General features: G+C 59.9%; 1 protein-coding gene across 4 annotated transcripts; it reads right to left on the reverse strand.

Moving 5' to 3' along the window:
- Window positions 1-358: 358 nt before the first annotated feature.
- On the reverse strand, window positions 359-18,295 carry C28H8orf58 (chromosome 28 C8orf58 homolog). 4 transcript variants are annotated; one of them, XM_075910714.1, is made up of 7 exons: window positions 17,596-18,295; window positions 8,808-9,460; window positions 4,651-4,815; window positions 3,832-4,027; window positions 3,126-3,238; window positions 2,720-2,834; window positions 359-1,395 (listed from the first exon to the last, which is right to left on the reverse strand). In XM_075910714.1, exons 1-7 carry the CDS (start codon window positions 17,642-17,644, stop codon window positions 1,328-1,330), a joined length of 1,359 nt encoding a protein of 452 aa, XP_075766829.1. In that variant the 5' UTR covers window positions 17,645-18,295; the 3' UTR covers window positions 359-1,327. The 4 variants fall into 4 exon arrangements, with proteins under 4 accessions (XP_075766829.1, XP_075766828.1, XP_075766826.1 ...); XM_075910713.1 differs by having other exon boundaries at window positions 2,716-2,834; window positions 4,690-4,815; window positions 17,596-18,291; XM_075910711.1 differs by having other exon boundaries at window positions 2,716-2,834; window positions 17,596-18,133.
- Between the last annotated feature and the right edge of the window lie 4,576 nt (window positions 18,296-22,871).

The following is a 22,871-nucleotide window of genomic DNA, read 5'->3' on the forward strand; positions in this document are numbered from 1 at the left end:
TACCTTTCCATTACGTGTGACACTCCTGATTTGTCCCCAGTGCCCCTCACACACACACACTGCTGCTGTCAGAGAATATGGACAGGTCACTAAGCATTCACGAGGATGAACACATCCCTTTCCCTAGCAGATGGCCTGGCTTCGTACTGCACTGGTCTCTTAGGTCAAGCCATTATCAATACAATACTACCAGGCCAAAGAATGACAGGCCAGGATCTTGAGACTCCTGCATGGCAGAGATATGCCAACAAGCTATCAGGATGGCTCACACAAGTCCTACCACGCACAGACTCCCCAATGGCTGACCTATGGCCCAGTATCACCCTGAGAATAATGCCCCCACTTTTCACTGTACAGATCAAGATGCAAAACTCAGTGGTAATTTATTTTTGTTAAGTGTCTAAGAATCCTTCAGCCTCCATCAGCACTTCTCTCCCTCAGGCCGTATAAATACGTTACGTACAGATACATGGGTGCATTTACAAAATGACCAGGTGCTAGGAGTGGTCCACTTGGCGGTCAGATGAGTTCGTTCACATTCAACAATAGCAGGGATTCCTCACTGCTGTGCGGAGGCCCCGGAGCAGGGATCTCAGCCCGGGCAGGGGTCGGAACAGGATGGAAGCTTGGACGTCACCTTCGGAGGAGGGGAGACTTCCGGCTGCAGGCAGCTCAGCCCCGTAGTTAAGGTTTGCGGGAGAGCAGCGAACTGGTCAGTGCTCCTCATCACCCCCATTCTGACCCCGATACCAAGAGCAGCCTGCAGGCACGAGAGGACGAGGGCGGTGGGAGAGAGTCAGCAGTGCCGTGGCAGCACCTTCTGGCTTCTGCACCCGCACACAGCAAACGGCCAGCTTTCAGAACCAGACAAGCACACCCAGCGGGCCATGCTGGGCCAGGTTGTGGGGGGAGGGGACCTGGAAACAGACACCAGAGCCTGCTAGGTCTAAGCCAGCTTCCATGAAGACCTGCCTCAAGGGAGAACTGTACCTCCTAAGCATGCTCCCCGCGAGGGGGGGTTGTGGAGAAAGCGTGCACCCCCGTGTTCGTGTCTAAGTAGGCTTGATCCACAGCTTCAATGGCACAGCTCTACAGGAACAGCACGTCTTCCCTCCCCCGCTGCCTGCCCTTTCCACCGAAGGGCCAGAAACCCCATCAAAGCAGACGACTCTAGGAAATCCAAACCAGCGTCCGGAGGCAGCGGGGGGAGAGCGTGGACGGCTCGTGGCAAGGAAGGCTCAGCCGCTGCAAATCCTTCCCGTCTCCGAGAGGTTCCCGTGGCCTCGGGGCGCTCAGCGCACAGGGAGGGGTTTCGAGCGGTGTTTCTTCACCCCCAGCGCCGGCAGGAAGTTTCTCCGGGGATGGGAGCCTTGTTTCTCCAGGGAGGCCTCCAGACTGTCAGGGAAGAGCAGAGGGTGGAGAATGTCAGGCTGGGGGCACGTGCTACCTGGTGAAATCCCAGAGCCGCCGGATCAGCCAGCCAGTCAGTCACACCGGGGCCCTGTGGCTCCCGGCTGGCCGCTGCCCCCCCCCCCCCCACAAGCCCAAAGGGCATGTAGCTGCACTGCTGTTCCCAGGAGCATTTCTCTGACTGCACCACTAGGGGGCAGTGGGGTATCAGCTTTATTTCCCCCCTTGACATGAATCACTCTGGTGCCCCAGACCAGACACCCCAGGCCTGGCCCCTGCTGCCAGGCTGCTGCTCCCAGGGCAGGGCGTAGCCATAGGTGGGCACCCCAATTGCAGCCTGAGCCCCCCAATCCACAGGCTGACCCCAGCGCTGTGTAGGCCACATCCCTCTCCTTTCCTAGTCTCCAGACCCAAAGGGGGGTGCCTTGGCCAGTGGCGGATTAGCCCATGCCCAGGGGCCTCAGCCAATTGGAGGGACCTGGAAAAAAGGGCCCCCGGCACCCTGACCCATTCTGCCTGCCAGCCTGACACTCCTGCCGGGCGTGGGAACTTACCCCCTCTGCAGCCAGGGAGCACTGGGCATGCCCCCACGTCCGGACTATTTCCCCAGCAGGGGCACCAGGTAGAGGGGATTGCAGACCGAAGGGGTAGGGAGGGATCCCCATTGGTCCTGGCCCAAAGCCCCAAACTGTAATGTGCCCCTCGGGAGTGGGGGCGGCAGTGGTCCCCCACCAGCGCCCGCCCATCTGAAAGACAGGGCCCTGCAAAACCTGCTCTCTGGTGCCCCTCTCAATCTATTTATCTTAAAGAGCAGGCTAAGGGATGACTAGATCACAGGTGAACAGGGAACACGTTTCCCAGCAGGCTCTTTACACGGAGCAGAGACCCGCCCGGCACGACCCCATGGCTGGAAGTTGCAGTGAGACACGCTCCGACCGGAAGTAAGGTCGGCGCTTTCCACCTGGAGCATCATTAACCATTGAGCCGGCTTCCCAAGCTTCTCCGGCACTGAAACTTTTCCACTCGGGAGGGGCTGGTTTTCTAAGAGATCTGCTCTAGGGATTATTCCGGCCCCCTTGTCCGGCCCGGGCTGTGCCAGGGGCAGGTCGGTGTCACAATGGACCCGGAGAATCTGCACCAAACAGCCTGGCCCCTTGCTCCACCCAGAGGCTGGGATTAAGACGGACTCCTCTCCTCTCCTCCCCCCACGCCTTGGGGGCTCTCCTGCCTGCCTGGCCTCTGTACCCGTGCCAGGGCGAAGGTCTCTTCGCAAAGAGCTGCCTTCCCCACCACGCTCAGCCTCACCTACAGTGTCTGCTCTCGACGGCGGACTCCCCGCACGGCAGCGGCTCGTGAGCCCGCAGAGATTTCCTGGTGATCCGGTTGATCAGCACTTTGACTTTCCCCCAGTGCGAGCGGTCGTTCTGCAAGGGGGAGAGACGGCAGCCGTCAGGGAAGGCGGGAGCAGGGCACCGGGCGTGCCAGGGAAGATCCAGCCCCCCTGTTCTCTCCCTCAGGAGACATGGGCAGGGTGGAAGGGAGGCAGAGAACCCCAAACGCCTCCCCCGGGTACAGCCGTGGGGCTGGGGGAGCAGAGCTGGTGGGTCCTGGCCCAGTGTGGGAAAGGAAGGTCACCAGACCGACAAGCACATACAGCAGCAGGATCCTTGTTCTCCCCCCCACCATATCTCCGTTCTGCAGGGCACAAAACCTACCCTGGGTCGCCTGCTTGGCGGGAGGGTCTGGGCTCCCCAGTCCGGCTGATCCAGCAGGGTGGGCGAGCTGACGCAGTGCCCTGCCGTCTTCCGGGAGCAGGCTGGCTCATTCTCTGCAGGGATGAGAGCGCAGGGGCCCCTGCTGAGTGCGAGCGACCGGCCCCCATGCCGCCCCATGGAGAGAGCCCAGGCCCTCCAGCACTAGGGTGGCCAGATCCTGGGGTCCCTAAGTCCACGGCCTCAGAGCTGCCCGCCCACCCACCTCATCCACCCAGCTGCATTTCAGAGCCCAGGCCTTTGGAATGCCAGAGACCCTGGCCTGGGCATTTGCCGGGGGTGGGAGGTAGATTCCTGGGCTGAGATTTCGCTCCCTCCCCCCGCCTAGCGGGGGCTGCACACCCAGCCCCAAGGGGGCACAGGGCATCGCTGAGGAAGCCAAGGGAGCTCCTGCCAGATCAGAAAGGGGAGGGCGCATATTTATGGGAGGGCAGAGAAATTCTTAGCAGCTGCCCTGTCCCCCCCCCCCCCCCCCCCCCCAAGGAACAAGCCATCCCAGCAAGGACATTCCTTTGCACAGATTAGGGTCCATTCATTTCAGAGGTTCTCCTCCCCCCCGCCCTCCTACTCTGCCACAGGTCGGGAGCTCCTGGACATGCAGGGGAAAGGATTGGGCCTCCGAGCTGCCACTCAAGCCGGGCTCACCCACCTGAGCTCCTGGTCAGGTCCTGCAGCATCCCCGTGTCGGAGGCCGAGCGCGCCCTGAAGTGATGGGGCCGCCAGGCTGCCAGAGGCAAATCCTCCTCCTGCATCTCCACCTCCGCCCTGCTCCCAGGCGCCGGGTTGGGCTGGGCCGGCTCCTGCTCTTCTGGAGCTCTGCAAGACCTGTCCTCAGCGGGCACGGCCTGCCAAGCAGAGAGGATGCATGGAGCGGAGCAAGCGGCTGTAGCGACCGGGAAGGGGGCGGGACTTATGTTCTCTCTAATAGTTTCCATCCATGTGGGGAATACATTTTGCTACATGCACCAAAACACGCATAGATGTGCACCACCCATAAAACACGCTGCCGGTGCTCTGCTAAACATCCGGACAGAGCCTGAATCTCTCCTGGGTGAGGGCCCAAGCGCTCAGCTTACAGGGAAGGCTGGAGCGGGGGGGGGGGGGGGGGGGGCCTAGTCATTCCCACCCCTGCCCTCATAGGGAGAGGGATCCTAGAGCCCAGGCAAAGACCCACCTTTCTCTGATCCCACTGAGCAGCTGTGGGAGGGGCAAGCTCCACCATGGCTGGGGTGCTAAGATGCCAGAGGACCCCCCCCCCCCCGCCACACCTTTCCCCCCCAGGGGCTCCCACTGCTGCAAGGTGGGCAGCGCTCTCTTCTGAGGTGGTGGGGGGGGGACACACACCTGGACAAGCAGCTGCAGCCTCCCTTCCTTGAGGAACGGGTAAGGCCTAGCCCCCGAGTGCCCCTCCTGGTTCCTAGCCCCACACCTCTGCCTCTGCCTCCCCCCACCGCACAGCGGGCCTTACGCTCTCCTCCGGCCGGCCCCACGGCTGACTCGCCATCACCTTCTGCTGCTGCTGGAGCTGCCGGTTGGCCTGCTGCAGCTGGGCGATCGTCTCCAGCATCAGGCAGACGTGCTCCAGGTAGCGCAGGCCCTGGCCCGGGAGGGCGAAGGAGGCGTCTCTCCGCGCCTGGGGGACGACACAGCGCAGAGCGTCCGCCCTGGGCACGCAGCGGCGCGGGGGCCACGGCAGGAGCTGCAGCTCACAGTCGCCCCAGCCAGGGCAGCTCCCCCGCCCCCGTCGGACCCGGGCTCAGGCAAGGGAGCCAGCTCCAAACGCCCCAGGAGGGTGGGGTGCACCAGGCCCAGAGAGAGGGACCCATCACCCGGGAAGCTCCTGGAAACACACAGCTGGCCCGGTGGCCAGGACGGGGCAAACCAGAACCTGAATGCTGAGCCTGCAGGAGCTCCCGGCTCCCAGACCCGGCACTGGCCTCCCCACAGCCAGCACGGTGCAGCCAGCGCCCAGGGCAGGGCCTGGCCGGGACCACACCGCAACTCCCCCTTGTCCCCCGAGGGGCACCTCGCCAGAGATCTGGGTTTGCAGGAGCCCTGGGGGAGTTGGGGGGGCACACCCAGATTTCCAACTCCCCCATCCAGCCTCTTTAGCCCCCGGCCCCTCCCAAGCCGCACGCGCTCTGTAGATGTAACGAGAAACACAGCAGCAGCTTACGGGGCTTAGACTGGATTATGAAATTAGGGCATCCCCACTAACGCCTGATGCCGGCCGGCCCCTCACACAGGCAGAGCGGGGGGCGGAGGGGCCCTAGGCGAGGGACGACCCACAAGGAGAGGGGGCTCCGGGCTTACTCAGAGGGGCTAGCCCCACCTGGCTCGAAAGGCAAGGAGGCAGCCAAAGTAGCCATCCCAGCCCTGCGCCTCCCGCCCCTTGGCAGCAGGGAGCCGCGGTGCCCGGCAGAAGAGGGCGGGCGGCGTTCCACAGTTCAACGCTTCACCGCAGAACTGGGTTTGGAGACGCATGCAGGTGACATCCCCTCAGCTCACTGGCCCCCATCGGGTTGCCTGATGGTTTCAGAAAAAACACCCAACAACATGAATGCCAGGAAAAAGTTTGTTGAGGGGGGAAAAAAAAAAAAAAAATACACTGTGGCCCTTTTAAAAACCACGTGATGAGGCTTTTTGGCACTAACAGGCTCCCAGCGGCCACCCACCATCTTGCCTCCCTGCACCAGGCCCGACAGCTCCTCAGTCAGCACTAGGGTCACCAGGCTGCCTCTGAATTGAGCTGGACAGCCCGGGATTTTTGCCTCCTGTCCGGTAAAAAAAAATTCAGAAAATACCGGACACCTAAAAAGTCGGGTATTTTCTGAATTTTTTTTTACTGGACAGGAGGCGAAAGTAACAGCCTGTCCGGTTTAATACCGGACACCTGGCAACCCTACCCCTTTGCGGACTGGGGGAGTGTTGTGAACTTCCCTCCCAGCAGTGCCCTGCCTGCTGCCATGTCAGCTGGGAGCACAACCCCCTGGTACGTGGATGGGAAACAAACTCAGTCCATAGAGCAGCAACCCGTCCCCACCCAGTAGCTTCCTCTCCGCAAGGCAAAACCATCCCAGGTCACTGGGTCTGGCACCTGCACCCGGCCACGGCCTCTGGGCCTCGGACCAACGCCTGGACCCAGCCCCAGCCCACAGCTCAGGGGTCCCCCTCGGTGATAGGCCAGCGAGTCGCCACCCCAGAGCATCCTAGTAGAGCCGCACAGATCCCAGGCCTGGAGTCCAAAGGGCTGTGGGGAGCCAAAGCCCCCCCCCCCCCCCCCCAGCCTTCTAGTGTCCCAACCTGAGAGGGGGCAGCTTCTCCTTCACTCGGCCTCATGGCCGGGGGAGTTTCTCTGGGCCCCATCCCATCTCACCATCCACCTGCAGCCGGGGGCATGGCAGCTCTACATGGCCCGGGCCCTCAGCCAAGCTGCTCTCCACGACACAATGCCCCTCCCTGTCTGCTCAGGGCACAAGGAATCCTTTCTTTACACCCACAGAAATATTTCCTGCCCCTTCTCTCTCCCATGGGCTGCTCACACCCCTGCCTAGAGGACAGGGCCGGGGACTGGGAGAAGGGATTCCCAAGTTTAATTCCTCTTCTGCAGACCTTGGGCAAGTTGCTTTGGCTCCCTGTGCCTCAGTTTCCTTCCCCATAGCAGAGTTACAGGATCTCCCAGCAGAATGGGGAGGGTTCCGGGTCACTACAGCTGAAGCTCTGTGGTCCGGGATTCTCTGGTTCAGAAACAGCCACGATCCGGCAGGGAGCCAGAAGCCCCGTGTCGCGGGGCTGACTGCAGAGTTAGCAGCCCGGGGACAGCAGAGTCCCAGCATCCCCAGAGTCACCATGCCCCAGTGGTCCCCGCAGCCCCGGGACAGGAGGGGAGCCCGAGGAGCTTGGAGGGGGGGGCTGCTGATGGACCCGGGAGAGCCTGGAGTCCATCAGCAGAGCAGCCCGAGTTGAACTCCCTTGGTCCAGAAAAATCCTTCATGGAGGCCCAGTCGGGTCCCGAAAGTGCCAGACCAGGGAGGTCCAAGCATCAAAACTTCCGCAGTGCTGATGCCAACTCCCAGACCCACCCAGCCTCACCCTGGCAGTCAGCCCCCGGGGGACCCCAAGGCACTTCTGTCCATTAGCACATGCCTGGGGGTTCTCAAACTGGGGGTCTAGCCCCCTCAGGGGGTCACGAGCTGGCAGCCTCCCCCCGCCCCGCTTCTCCTCCCTTTCGAATAGTGTTGAATATCAACAGACGTGGCTGTTCATTTGTCGGGGGAGGGTCACACGCCTCGGTTTGCTGCGTCACCAGACCAAAGAGGGGGGTGCCCAGCGGGCAGTCCCGGCAGACACCCTGGAATTTCTAAGGGCCAAAGGAGGGTGGGAGCAGCGGCCAGGAACCCAGCAGGGCCAGGCACCGACATGAGGCCTAGGAGCTGGCGGGCAGTAGCCCCAATGCGTCAGGGAAGACATGCACCCAGCAGGCCACGCGGCATGGGCCAGCACACGGCACCAGCAGCCCGGCGTGAGTGCCCTGGAGGATACCGGGACACAGAGGGTCCCCGCAAATTCCCTCCTGCACCCCATGCCCAAGAGAATCCAAGTCGGAGCTCTGCCTCTCCGGTCAGCAACCACCAGGCCACTCCGACTTCGGAGCCGGGTGAAATCTCCTGCCTAGAGCTGGGCAGGACCCGTCAGCTGCCCCTTGATTTCTGCCTGTTGGCAACGCTGCACATCCCTCTGCATGGGACCGGCGTGGGGGGTGCCGGGAACACAACAGACAGGGAGACGACCAAAAAACCACCGTCCCCACAGGTCAAACGGTTTCAGTTCAGAACCGTTTGCTGTGCGGCTGGGTCCTGGGATGGGGGGAGCGAGAGGGGGCAGGGAATATCTCTTCAGTGGCTCCATTTCTGTGGGGGAGCAAGCGGTACTCTCAGGCTGGAAGAAGAGCTCGGGGGAGCTCAGGACCGGTCTCACCCGCCCTCCCCCCCAGCCCAGAGAGCTCCTCCCCCCCAGCCCAGAGAGCGCCTCCCCTTCCTTGCCGCTTGATTCCAAACGACTTTTCCTTCTGACACGTCCTCGCGTCTTGTTTCAAAACTAAAAAAAACTTCCACACAAAAACTGAACCTTTCCTGGGACCCTCAGCGAAGGTTCCCCCCCCCCCCCCCCCCCCCGGAGCCGCCAGCAAACGGGAAAGTCCACGACTGGCCAACCTGCCCCCAGGCCCTGCCTGCGCCTGGCGGTGCATCCCAGCTCAGCCATGACAAGAGCAGCAACAGTGCCATCCGATCAGAGGCGCTCACACAGGCTGCTGTCGTGGGATGGAAACGGGGAGCTGAAACGGCCCCGCCCTGCTCGCGGCTAGAGGAGGGGGTGATGCCAGCCCTGCCCAACGGAGGGCGGAGGGCATGCGGACTTCCTCGCAGCAGTGCCTGCGCCCAGACCCCATCCCTGCTGCTGCCTTAACGCAGCGGCAGGAGGATGCCATGCTGAGCCATATCAGCCCCACAGAGGTGGCCATGCCCGGTGGAGTCAGTTGACTGGCACCTGGGAAAGTGGGGGGGGACAACTTATCCTTCTTCTCCAGCCCCCCGAACCACACAGAAGCCAGCTCCTGGCACTCACCTCTGCCTCCTCAGGGCTCCGCGCCTCTAGGCTCCAGCAGCCGGCGCCGGCTTGACTCTGCCCCTCGGCAGCCCTCTCTTGGCCGCTCAGCCCCTGCAAGCCGCACGAAGCCAGCAGCTCCAGCTCCGGCAGGTTCAGGCTCTTCCGGCCAAGCGGCTTGAGCGAGCGGCTGGGAGCGTGGAATTTGCGGGAGCGCTGCACCACCTGGGCCAGCTTCCGACTGACCGACAGGCTCTGGAGGTAGGCCCGCTCCCCGAGAGGGTCTGGCTCCCCTGGCTGCTCTGATTCGGGGCAGCTCTGCGCCGGGTCGCCGGCAGCGGAGGGCAGGAAGCCGTCAAGACAGTCCAGAGAGAAGCTGCTCTCCGAGCCCAGCGGGGTGGAGGGGGCGTTCTCGTTGCCAGCCATCTCCACCCCGGAGTCCTCCGACTCCGACTTGAGGAGCCTCCCGCTCTTGGGGAAGAGGCCCCCGGGGAGGACAGGCTCCGTCGGCGACTCGGCCTGGCCCCATACGCCCAGCTCGCCGCTCATTCCGCTGCCCCGCTGCGGCTCAGGAGAGGGCGGATCCGTGCTGCCTCCGGAGGCTTCCTGCAGCTTGCGGTAGACGCTGGCCGAGGTTAACACCACGCAGCTCTCCCGGGGCTTCTGTGCACCAGCTGCGAGGCAAAGGAAACCAAGGCCGGTCAGAGAGGCTGCCTCCAATCCCTCCCGCAGAGCACAGCTGCCCTGCCTTCTTACGGCACCAGCCCCTCCCCGGCCCCACACCTAACCCGTGTTGCTGGAGCCGTTCCCAGCCCCGGGCTCGCTCTTGAGCAACCCTGCGCATTCCAAGAACATCCCGGCTCCTGGCGATTCAAGCGGGCGAGGCCTTTCGGGGAGGTAGGTGGCAGAGAGTGCGGGGGTGGGGAGAGAGTTCACGGTGGGACCAGCACGTGCATCTGTGTGGTCCTTGGGACATCAGGGACCAGCCTCTACCGGCTCCCCCCACACACTCCCCCCTCCCTTCCTTTTACAAGGTGCGGGTCTAGCCCTCGCTGAAACCCCCTTCTTCCCAGCATCAGTCGGGCGTGTCCAAGCCACCCCCATGCTGCTAGTCCTGGCCGTAGCGCCCAGAGCGCCAGCTCCCTGCACACGGCTCTGCCAGCCCCTCAGTCCCGACCCAGGGCTCCCCCGCTGTCCCGGCCCTGCACGCTCCCACGACTCCAGCTCTGCCTTGCTCTTCCACCTGGCTTTCCAGAGACAATCCCTCTCCGGGCTCCCCCTTCCCGCCGAGAGCCTCCCACCGTTCGTCCATTCTTGGGCCTCCCACACACCCTGCCACGCCGCACCCCCCGCTGTCCCAGTGCTGGACGGGCCGCCGGATAGAGAAACACCCCAGAGGAGGAGGACACCCCTCCCCACCCCCCCAAGCCGGGAGTCAGTGAAAGGGACACAAATCCACCTCCGCCATCACCCCAGCCCTTCCCATGAACTAAGGATGTTCAATTTAGATTAATCAACTAAATCAAATAGTCAATATCATTTCCATCAACTACTGGATTAGTCGATAAGGGCACCTCTGCCGTTGAAATGTAGCAAGAGCCTACCCAGGCTGCACCTCCGCCCCTTCTCCCCACGGAGACGGTGCTGGGGGGAATTAGCTTTTAAGCTGGCTCCTGCTCCCCCTGCCCCCCACTTGCTGCCTCTCTCGGATAGAGGCAGCGGGGGGGGGGGGGAGCGACTAGTCAAGTACCAAGTCGATTATCCGATCAGCATTTGCTTATCACACAGTCAACTAGTCGCTTACATTCCCTACCGTGAACTTTGTCGACTGTTTTACAAGTTGAAGGCGCAGCCAGGGCAGGCTGGAAACCAGGGGAGTAGCTAACAGCGGTTCACATGGGCGCTTTACAGCCCTGGACCATGCTGTGCTCGGGGGATGGGACGGGAGTGTTTTCCCACACCCCTGAGCAGTAAGTCAGAGCCCTGTAAAGCACCTGTGTAGACTTCGCCTCAGGCTCAGTCCAGAGAACGGGTAGCCTAGCGCTTCGCCGCAGGGCTAAGGGAACAGAGGGCTGCCCTGAGCCGGCTCCTCTGCTCCCCCACCACACCCACTCCAGGGGCAGATAGATCACAGAACCCTCCAGCTGGAAGAGACCTCAGGAGTCTGAGTCCAGCCCCCTGCCCAAAGCAGGAGCAACCCAACTCAATCATCCCAGCCAGGGCTCGGTCAAGAGACTTAAAAACCTCCAGGGATGGAGATTCCACCCCCTCCCTTGGGAACCCAGCCCAGCGCTTCCCCACCCGCCTAGGGAAATAGTTTTTCCTAATATCCAACCTAGACCTCCCCCTCTGTAACTTGAGCCCATTGCTCCTTGTTCTGCCACCTGCCACCACTGAGAACAGCCTCTCTCCATCCTCTTGGGAACCTCCCTTCAGGAAGTTGAAGGCTGCTCTCAAAAGTCACTAGCTGGACTCAGCTGCAGCCTCCCCCGCCCCATCCACCTCTCCCCCTGCTCCACTCTCCTGTTTAGGGTCTGCTCCTAGGATAAAGCCCAGGGTGAAGACCTAGGGCTTCCCTTCCTCCATCCCAGGGTTCCCAGCCTCCTGGGGAAACACAGCGGGAGGGGTGACCAGAGGTCTCGATTTTCTAGCGACAGAACCACTATTTAGGGCTTTTTCGGAGGTAGGTGCTTATGACGCCCCCCTCCCACCTCCACCCCGATTTTTGACATTGGTGAGCGGGTCACCCACGACTGAACGCCGCCCTCCCCCAACGCTGCCCCTTTTCCCCAGGCCTGGGAGCTCGGCTCATCCACGCCAGAGCACAACCTGGCACTGAGCGCTGCGAGTCGTGCGCCCGGCGGGGGGGAACCCAGTGACTGTCGACAGACGCCTGCGGGAGGCGACCCGGAGCTCTCAGGAGACACTTCCCCAGCAGCGAAGCCGCCAGGCTGCGGGACCCTCTGGTGCTCGGGTGGTTTGTACCTGGAGCGCGCAGCCGGGACGGAGCCGCAGAGCACAGAGGCTGGGGTCTAATTACTGCAAGGGATTGTCCCTGGGCATCTCCCGGCACTGGGAGCCCTCCCCGGCTGCTGGGTTAGGGATCGGGGCCCCTCAGCCTCAAGCTCTTACCCCCACCCCCTCCAGCATTGCCCAGCCCGGGCAGCATCCCGAGCGTTCCCCTGGAAACACCCCCGGGGCCTGACCCAGGCTCCACATCCTGGGCCGAGGTGTTTTGTCAACAGCTCCCTCCTGGCGCCGGGCCCGAACTGAACTGCATTCCTCGGCCCGGCGCCAGCCAGGGCTCCGCGAAACCGCCACTCTCACCACGTCACACCGGGAGCGGGGCAAGCCTCCCAGCCCGGGCAAGGGAGCCGGCAGGAGGGCTGTCCGCCGGTGGGGCTCTCCTTTCCGCACCCGAGCCCTGGGGCAGGGGAGGCGCCCACCCTGCCACATGGGGGGGTAACGTCCCCACTCAGCACAGGCCCTTCCAGCCCTGCTCCCTGCGTGCTGGCAGGCGCCAGGACTTCAGAGCCTCGCCCGGACACCCCCCTCACTGCTAGTGCACGCACATCGCCCTCCCCACCGCGAGCGAGTAACCGCCCACCCCTGCCTGCCACCCGGAGCCCAGCACACTCCTCCGGGGGCGCGGCAAAAGGATGAGCCACGGCAGGGTCCACGAAGAGGCAAAACCCGTCCCCCAGCCTGCGAGGATGAGCCAGCCCCATGCCAGGCTCTTCCTAAGCCCAGGGTTGGCAATCTAAGGCCCAGGGGGCCAGATCCGGCCCCCGAGGCTCGTGGCTTTCTCCCCCAGCCTTGGGGAGCCCACGCCGGCGCCCCCCTGCGCTCCCCCTCGGCTGGAGCACACGAAAGCCTGGACCCAGCTGGGTGCTGGTGTGTGAGGGGAATGTGTCCACTCAGTGGGAGGCCACGTCAGTGGGGGGGGGGGGATGTTTTTGGTTTTGCTTCTCACTTGTGGGTGGGCCCCAACCCAAAAAAGTCCCCCCTCCCCCAACCTACACCAACCCAGCCAGCCACCGGGCTCGGCCGGTGACTCGTTCTCTCTCCAGCTGGGGTGGAAAAGGGGTACAGGTACCACGTTGACTCAGCCCAGCACTGTGCCTGACCCATCCCGCAGCCTCACCCAGTCTCCAGGCACTGCAGAGAGAATCCAAGCCACCCACTTGGTTTCCCTTGCCCTGTGCTGCCAACAGCCAGGGCTCTGCTGGGGGGAGCCTGCGGCTTGGGATGGGCTCTGCATCCCTCCACGAACCCCTCACCCCACCACATGCACCTTCAGGGGAGGCCATGCTGCCCGTCTAAACCCAGCACCAGCCCGTCCCCCGCCCTGGCAGCCTGGGAACATCACAGCCCAAAGACAGCCGGCCCTTATCTCGGATGGATGCCGGGTGATCGACACGAGGGCTAGGCAGGCGTGCGTCTGCACCCAGGCCAACCAGCAAGACTCACCGGGAGATCGCTCACACGTCTCCTCCCATCACAGGTACCCCCCCCCCCCCGTGTGAAAGTATCAGGAAATGGGGGGGAGGGGCCCAGAGAGCCGAACCCCCAAGACAACAGATAAGCTGCCGTTCCCTTGCTGCTGGACAGGTGGACTAGACTGGGGGTGGGGAGTATTTTTCGCAGGGGGCCACCTAATGAATTTTGGTGGTGGGGCCTGGAAGGGGCGGGGCTTGGGCAGAAGGGGCGGGGCTTGGGCAGAAGGGGCGGGGCCGGTGACTAGTCGCCCCCTAGAGCAGGGCCAGCCAACAACGTTTTGGCACCTGAGGCGGGGAGCTCAAATGACGCCCCCATTTCTCCTGCCTGCCTGTTACATCTCTTGTGCCCTCCTTCCTCCAGCCCAGCACTCCCCCATCTCCGTGCATCGAGAGCAGAGAGAATCCATCTGCACCAGCACAGACACAATGTTCTACACTCGGGGTCCTAGTGGCACCCCCCGCAGTCCGGCACCTGAGGCCTCATGGTCCAGCCAGCCCTGCCCCAGAGTCAGGCCACTCTCCTATACAATCCGGGTTCGGACTCTCCATTAAGAAGCCTTTCCACTCACTCACCCCCTGCCCCTGTATGGTGGTTTAGGAGCCAAGAGTGGCATTGGGGTGACCAGCCGAGCAGACCTCATCCTAGGACACCCGTTCATTCCGCACACCTCTCCTTCACCCCACACAGCCCGCGGGCTCCTGGCCAGCAAAGCTCTCCCCACAACCCTCTTTCAGCTCCGGCCTTTCGCAGATTACTCGGAACTAAGAACCACCCTTCAAACCGGACCCCGGGAAAGCTGCACTGGAAGGAGGGAGGATGTGAATTTAGAGCAGATTAGCTTCGCATGGGGACAGACTGACTCCCAACTCTGATTATCCTGGAAGCAGACGATACTCCGTGTGGACAAGCCCTAAACCAGGGGTGGGGAAGCTTTTTGGGTCGGGGGCTGCTGACCCACAGAAAAGTCAACCAGGGGCTGCACACAAGTGGGAAAGAAAGGGGAAAAACAACAAGCCTCAATGACATGGCCCCCAACTGAGAAGCAGAAAGACCCTCCCCACTTTCCCCTCCCACTCCAGTCTAGTGGGCCCCAGGCTAGTAGATTTTGGGGGCTCCGGCCCTGCAAGGGGGGGGGGAATGGAGTGCTAAAACAGGCTCTCCAATGCTGGGGAGGGAGCCCTGAGCCTCAGGGGCCAGATCCAAGCAAACTGTGGGTTGCATCCGGCCCCCAGGCCTTTGGCTCCCCATCCCTGCTCTACATGTTCATGTAGATCCCTAGCTTTGTCCACACCTAAGCCTGAAACGTAGGCGTTGGCCGTGGAGGAGTGGGCTGCTGAGCCCAAGGGGGGGGCATGGGCTGTCCCCCTTCGCCATCCCTGCTGGGGAGAGAGAACATAAGAACGGCCGTACTGGGTCAGACCAAAGGTCCATCTAGCCCAGTAGCCTGTCTGCCGACAGTGGCCAGCACCAAGTGCCCCAGAGAGGGTGGACCGAAGACAATGACCAAGCGATTTGTCTCCTGCCATCCCTCTCCAGCCTCTGACAGAGGCCAAGGACACCATTTTATCCCCTGGCTAATAGCCTTTTATGGACCTAACCTCCATGAAAAAAGAGCAAGTCCGACAAGTTGGGGGCCCTTAGCGGCTGGCAGAGTTGGTCTTATGGGAGGGCAGCTCTCCGTCCCTGAGAGCTGGGCTGACCTATCCTGGCTGGCAGGGGATGAAGGGCTATGCCTGGACACACAGACCATCCAGCGCACCCACATGATGTATTGTGTGCACCCCATTATATGGCCACTGCTCAAACTAGCTCTTTATGCACGTAAGCACACACCAACAACGCTGCTGCCGTCCTTTGGAGAGGCAGAGTGTTCTGCAAGAGCTGTGGATGAACAGTCATTAATCATTGCCCCGCAAGGCGTGAGTCAGTCAAGTGTGTACCCAGCCATACGAGAGAGATTCCAGCGAGGTTAAGTGACATGCCCACGGTCATGCACCATCCCATGAATTCCCTGAGTCTAGTTTCATGCTCAGTCCACTCGAGGAACTATCCTGACCACATCAGAAGGGCACAAGACCAAGAAGTCATTCACCCCACCCCTTGTGGGTTAGTAAGAGGCTGTTGGTTTTAAGCAAGGCAAGACAGACGCCGACGCAGGGCATGCAACCAAAAGGCAAATGTACATAGGAGTGGCCAACAGACAAATCCCCCGCACAGGCAATTCAACACACAGCGTTCCTTCAAACAACAGGTTTGCCAGAGAAACACCTCGCAAGGACATTTTTATACAAATTCCAGTAATTCCCAAATATTTCCCCCCGCCCGAGGGGACTTGGTTCGCTCCACCCACAGTTTCGAGGGTGGGGTGGAATGTACACACACCAGATAGTTTTACAAGGAAAGACCTGAGGGTACAGATGGGAGCAGATACAGGGCGGTAAGAGGCCCCCTTTCTCCCTCTCGGGTACACAGGTGCATTTCATGCTCATACCAGGTGTTAGAACAGCCCTGCCAATGTCCTTATTCCCAGGCCAGATACTGATGTGTCAGTTTCCTCCCTGCCCTTTCCACATGTCCACATCACCAACATGCCTCCGTACTGACCAAGAAGAACTAGGGATGTTAAATATCGGTTAATGGAATCGTCGAGTAACCTCATGAATTCTTATCGGTTAGTCGACTATCCTATAAGCGGCAGCCTCACTATCAGAGGCAGCACCTTGGGGTGCCAGGCAGGAGCTGGTCTGCAAGAGGAGCCTGTTTATAAACCAGCTCTCTGGCCTGTCGCATTGTGCTGCTGCCTCTGATAAAGAGGCAGCAGTGTGGGGTGGCAGCAGCCCGTCTGGGGCGGGTCTGAGCTCCAGGACCCAATGGCGAGCCAGAACCGAGCCAGGCTGCTTAATACACTTTAAATGCAGAGCCGCAACAGGGATAGAACTGAGACAGGCTGCTGGCCAGCCTGCTAACAAATTTACTGGCAAGGGGGAAGGGAAATGCATGCAGTCTACAGCATTAATCTATAAGCTTTTGCTTACCAGTTAATTGGCTACACTATTGCATCCCTAGGAAGAACCCCCTTGCAAGGGACATCAGCCTGCTCGGTTCTTTGCCTTCGTCTGCTAACACCCCCCCGGGGGCTCTCTGTTACTACTGCGCTGAGCTGGATTTGATCCCTTAAACCAGAGCGAAAAGCCTCCTTGTTCTAGCCCCATTCCCAAAGCAGCCAGCCAGCCTCCTCCAACAGGCCAGCGGTCCATAGCACACCTGCGCTCCAGCAGAGGTGTGCACAGCTAGGAGCTCAGGGGCTGCCTGCTGACTCCTGGCTGGTTTCCAGCTGGCTCTCTCCTGCATCCTAGCCCCATTCCCCCCAGGGCTGTGTCTTTCCCATCCCTTGGCCAGTCTGGATTAGGGCTCGAATCAGAGCTCGGCTTTGCAGGGAGACCAATACACACGTGCAGCCCAAGGTCAAGCAGCGAGTCGCTGGCACAGCCAGGCACAGAACCCAGGAATCCTGGCTCCGAGCCCCCTCTTAAAGTTTGGAACCCCCACACCCGAAGCACTGAGCCCTCCTGGAACGGTTTGGGCAACAGCTCCAGGACTCCGAATTCCAGAGCAGCACAAGCCTTCCTGCTCCCCATGGGTCGGCAGGTACCTTGGAGTGGCTCCTGTTGGGACAGCCACAGAGAGGGGCTGGGTCCAGTCTCCGCTGTTCAGCCGAGTCCACACCAGCACACAGCTCAAGTGGTTTGGAAAACCGGTTTCTCCAGCAGGCTGGATGCTGGCGGCGCTACAGACATGACCGCGCTGGACATCAAGTGTCAAGAAGCAGCTGGGTCAGTGCCCCGAGCTCTCCGCACCGGAGTATCTGTGCGCATGGAGGCCGGGTCCCAGCCGTATGTCTGTGTAACAGGGGGCCCTGCTTTGGAAAAGGGGGAGACCTACCCACGCTACAGGGGAAGGAGGAGGTGCACCAGCTCCGTGCGGCCACACCAGCTGCACTGAGCAGAGCCTGGCCGGGGCGGACTCTGGAGACCTGTGCCCCAAGAGGCCCTACTACCAGGGCGCGTTGGGCGGAGGCACAAGGGTGCCGAGGGAAGGAGAGCGCGCCCCGGGGCAATCCGAGACCCGGCGGGCAGGGCAGGGCAGAGCAGGACGGGGGGGTCCTTCCAAGAACCCCGCAGCCAACTGCGCGCATGGACTGACACCGGAGATCCCCAGGGCGCGCCGGGGCGCAAAGGCAGCGGGGAGAGCCCTGGGCATCCCCAACCCGCCCCCCGCGGCTGCCCCGGTGCCCGTGCCAGGGGCTCACCTCGGCTCCAGAGCGGCTCCACGGCGAACACCCGCCGCCTCCTCAGCATCGCCTCGGCGCTCGGCGCGGAGCCCGGCTGCAGCGCGTCCACCCGGGGCTTGTGCGCTTGGCCCGGGCCAGCCACCGGCCAGAGCTGCCCCTTCGCCCCGCGTGCGTGCAGCAGGCTCTCCGCCCGGCCGCTCTCTGCAGGGAGGGGTCTGCCCGGCCTGGACACTCCCAGGAGAGGGACGGGGCGGGGAGAGAGGCTCAAGGAGGGGGCGTGCTGATGAGCTGGGCGGGGGGTGGAAGCGGCTGAGCTGGGGGGGGATTGAGGAGAAAACGTAGCTCACGCCCTAGGATTTAGGCTCGGGAGGGACCCGGCCAGCCCTCGCTGTGCTGCTGCAACGCTCCTTGTTGCTTGCTTGGAACTGGAAAAATAAGCCAAGCATCAGAAAGCTGCTGAAAACAGCCCCCCACCTCCTCCATGCCCAACCCCATCCAAGTCCCTAGGGGAGCAGAGGGAGCGAATCTCTCACGGACACGGGGAGGGAATGGTTTGTACACGACAGACACAAGGACCCAAAGCTTGAAAGATACCCAGCTAAGTGCCTGGAGAGACTAACTGGGGGAGGTGCTGGCTTTCCCCAAAGCAGAGAGAAGGGGAGAGGCTACTGTATGATGCCCAGTATCCAGCCTGATAGACCAACAGTCTGATCTAACCACCCACGCTTCCTTAAGTGGTGCTGTTTCCACCCACATGACCAATTTATCATATGGAGGAAACTGAGGCATGGAGTGGGGGTGGCCCAGCAACGTGCCCTAGAGCATTTCAGTGGTAGAGTTAGGGAGAGAAGAACCCAGCTCTTGCTAACCACTAGTCTAGGCTGCCAACAGGCAGTAGGGGCTGGAGTAAGGGAGATGAGGAATTGGAAGGTAAATGGTAACACCTGTAAAAAGAAGGCCATCCCCTTCAGAACTGCGGGCACCTGCTGCTGCTATTGAGCGAGACCGGCAGTCAGGCCTGCCCTTGCCTGGATAAATTGGGATTGGGACCCCAAATCCTCTTGATTAGATTTGCCACCTTCATCCAGCTCTTAGGAGGCCTAATCCTCCAGCTAAAATCAATTCACTTGTAAGGGGAAATTAGCTACACACACAGATGCCCCTTGGGCATCTCCCGCAGGGCTCCTGCTCAGAAAACATGTGCGTATCCAAATGGGATTAAGTGCATAAAATAGTAGCTTTCCCCTCTCTCTCCATCCCTGCAGCCAGCCACCTTGCCTGGCAGTTTCTCTACAGGCTCCTGCCTTGACATGACCCACCCACACACAATTATTGGAAGGTTTCTGGCATCCCCAGGAATATCTGGCTCGGCTGGCTGGTGGCTCTCTAAGAAGGAGGAAAGCAGCCAGCTGGGCTCCTGCTAATCCTTTTCCTGGAGAAGATTTACACAGCAGGGCATTTAACCCTTGCGGTGCCAACAGCAGTGCCCAGTTAGAGGCTGTAGCCATGCAGTGCAGATCATAGAGTCAAACAAGGGACTCCACAGGGGCAGAGAGTGTAGGATAACCAGGGGCCCATCCATATAGGTGAACTAGGCGGTCGCCTAGGGTGCCAAGTTAAATGGGGTGCCAAAAGGTGGTGCAATATTATTGAGGGGTTTGGAGGTGAGGGTGCCGATTGCATGATTCACCTAGGGCGCCGGTTGCTGGCAGCTAGTCTAGGGCCACCCCTGAGGATAACAGCCACAGCAGCTGGGAGGGTTTGCAAGTGCTTGGGAGGATACAGTCATAATTCCAAATGATCTGGAGAAATGGTGTGAGGTCAACAGGATGAAGTTCAATGAGGACAAATCTAAAGTCCTCCACTTGGGAAGGAACACTCAGTTTCACACACACAGAATGGGAAGTGACTGTCTAGGAAGGAGACCTGCAGAAAGGGATCTAGGGGTCATGGTGCACCTCAGGCTAAATATGAGTCAACTCTGTGACACTTGCAAAAAAAAAAAAAAAAAGCAAACATAATTCTGGGAGTCATTAACAGGAGTGTTGTGAGCAAGACACGAGGGCTATGTCTACACTCACGGCTTCTTGCACCAGAAATATGCAAATGAGGCTAAGCGTGGACTATCACTGAGCCTCATTTGCAAAACTAATGAGCCGCCATTTTGCAGAAGAGGCTCTTGCATCAGAAGGAGCTGTCTACACTGCCCCTTCTTGCGCAAGAAAACCCCTCTTGCGCAAAGCCGTTATGTCGATGACTTTTCAAGAAGAACGGCATTGTGCAAGAGGGGTTTTCTTGCGGAAGAAGGGGCAGTGTAGACAGCTCCTTCTGGAGCAAGAGCCTCTTCTGCAAAAATGGCGGCTCATTAGGTATGCAAATGAGGCTTGGCGATATGCCACGCTTAGACTCATTTGCATATTTCTGGCGCAAGAAGCCGTGAGTGTAGACATAGCCGAGAAGTCATTCGTCCGCTCTGCCAGGGCTGGCCCTACCATGAGGCGAACTGAGGTGGCCGCCTCAGGTGCCAGACTGGGGGGGAGAAGGCACCACTAGGACCCAGAGTGTCCAGAGAAGAGCAACAAAAATCAATCAAGGTTTAGAACAGCGTTTCCTAAACTTTGCTCCGCGGAGCCCTCATCTCCAGGGGCTCCATGAGGTTGACAAACTGGAAACATCGATAGGTACAGCACATACAATCAGTGGACTGCTGGGGCTCCGCATACATTTTTATGCATGTAAATGGCTCTGGAGCCCAAAAAGTTTGAGAAGCGCTGATCTAGAAAACATAACCTAGAAGGGAAGACTGAAAGAACTTTAGCTGATCGCCATATTTGGGGTCGGGAAGGAATTTTCCTCCAGGGTAGATTGGCAGAGGCCCTGGAGGTTTTTCGCCTTCCTCTGTAGCATGGGGCACGGATCACGGCTGGAGGATTCTGCATCTAGGGGTCTTCAAAGTATTTGAAGGCTTCAATATCGGAGATATAGGTGAGAGGATTATTCTGGGAGGGGTGGGTGAGATTCTGTGGCCTGCACTGTGCAGGGGGTCAGACTAGATGATCATAATGGTCCCTTCTGACCTTAAAGTCTATGAGTCTATGAGTCTAACTGGGTTTGTCTAGTTTGGAAAAAAGAAAATTGAGAGGGGACGTGCTAGCGGTTTTCAAGTATCTAAAAGGGTGTTACAAGGAGGAAGGAGAAAATTTGTTCCTCTTGGTTACTGAGGACAGGACAAGAAGCAATGGGCTTAAACTGCAGCAAGGGAGGTTTAGGTTGGATATTAGGAAAAACTTCCTCAGTCAGGGTGGCTAAACACTGGAATAAATTGCCTAGGGGGGTTGTGGAATCGCCATCACTGGAGATATTTAAGAGCAGGTTGGACAGACACCTGTCAGGGATGATCAGATGGTGCTTGGTCCTGCCGGGAGGGCAGAAGACTGGACTTGATGACCTCTCAGGGTCCAGCCCAGTTCTAATATTTTATGAAATAGGGGTCCAAGCAGCCAACTGATGCAGCATGACTAGCTGAGGATGGGGAAGCACCTGCAGTCACAGAGAACATCCGCCTCCCACTCATCATCAGCCAACTTCTCCCTCCTTTACAGAAGGAACAGCAGCTTAGCCGCACAAGGAGGGCTGGGCTGCAGGGCTCTGGCCAGGAGTGCAGGGAGGACCGAGTGCCAGGAGAGCAGCTACCCCACAAAGGAGACTGCAGCCTGCTGCTCTGCAGGCAGGCCAGTGCCCGAGTCTCTCTTTGCCTGCAGAAGAGGGGGTAGTGGCCAGCTGTGCAGCCATGCTCACGGCACATGGAAGAATTGCCCCAAGATCCCAGCTAGTGCATTGAGGGGCCTCCCCCTAGAAGCAGGAGGAGGGGCTGCAGCATGTAGGGCCAGGGTCAGCTAAGGGCATGGGCTTGTGCTGCATGGAGATAGGGGGTCACAAGAGAATTTAATTCCCACGAGGCAGCAGTTGAGCTCATGCCCTGACCAAGGAAGGAGCCGCTAGAGTCAGGAACTCCATCTGGCATCTGCCCAGGGCATCGGCTATTTGGAGGTGCAGCCTAGCTCGAGCAGAGGACCTAGGAATCAAGGCCTCCGGGTGCTACTCGGGGGGTGGGGCCCGTGTTTAGAGCAGCGGAGTCGGAACGGCCGAGTTCCCCAGGGCTCACGCCGGGGGACCACGCTCTCTGTGCACTTGGCGCTGTCCTAACAGAACCAAGACAATCCCTACCCTGAAGAGAAGATAGGCCAACTATTCCCACCCTGCCCTGTTACTGATGTTTTGCAGCCTCAGGCAAGTGGTGGGTTCCTTGCCTCAGTTTCCCCATCTCCAGTGCAAGACTGAGACACCTGGAACGGCAGCAGTGAACCGAGGATCCTTGTCCTGCGGCAGCCTGTGTTCCCTCTGTGCTATGGAGCAGCAGGTTTTATACAGCAGGGCTGCCACTCCAGTGCTAATCCCCCCAAAAATGGCCAGCCTCGAGAAGCCCCTTGGCAGATACAGGGCTATTTTATTTATAGATGCGCACACACCCATACACAGGTTGCTGGAAGCTGCAGACAGTGGGAAGGAAGGGGCATTCCTTATCTGTGCACACTGACCTCAGTTACAATAATACAAATTGACACAGCCAGATTTTTCAACTGTTCTCTATTCTACCAGTATTTACATTAAAGCCCAGACCAGTGTCTGGTTTTCTGCACTCAAAGAACCAGCCCAGCCCAAGCAATATTGTCTAGTGAGGGGAGGAGGGGAAATCAGCAGCCGATTGAATAGGACAGAGATGTAAATTTCCTTTTTGTTCACCTTGATGGAGTGTTAATGGGGAAGCCTAATTAAAGCCCAGAGACATATCAACTGGTGCTAACCATTTCACTTACTGTCTGTAAAAGGGGTGTGACCAGTTGTAGGGGGGGAGGGAAAGCTCCTGGAGTCCTGGGCAGCATGCTTGGGCTGCCAGCCAGGAGAGATTCAAATGCAACCCATCTCATTAGCAGAGTGTCCCCCAGCTGGCAGCATGCGTGTCCATGGGTGGTGCACAGCTGCACATGCCTCCGTGCACCTCGCAAAATGTATTCTGCACGTGAATGGAAAAAAAGTAAAGGGAACACCAACCAATCCTGGGTTCTGTTCCTGAGTTTCAGGGAGAATTTGGGAGAGCTGGCATATAATGCAGGGATGGATGCAGGAAGCAGAATTCCTTGGTTCTATGGAAACAAAAGACAGGACTATGTAGCACTTTAAAGACTAACAAGATGGTTTATTAGATGGGGTCCTTGGTTCTATTGCTGGGCCTA

Source organism: Pelodiscus sinensis, chromosome 28 (assembly GCF_049634645.1).
Source record: "Pelodiscus sinensis isolate JC-2024 chromosome 28, ASM4963464v1, whole genome shotgun sequence".
In the NCBI taxonomy this organism is placed as follows: domain Eukaryota; kingdom Metazoa; phylum Chordata; order Testudines; family Trionychidae; genus Pelodiscus; species Pelodiscus sinensis.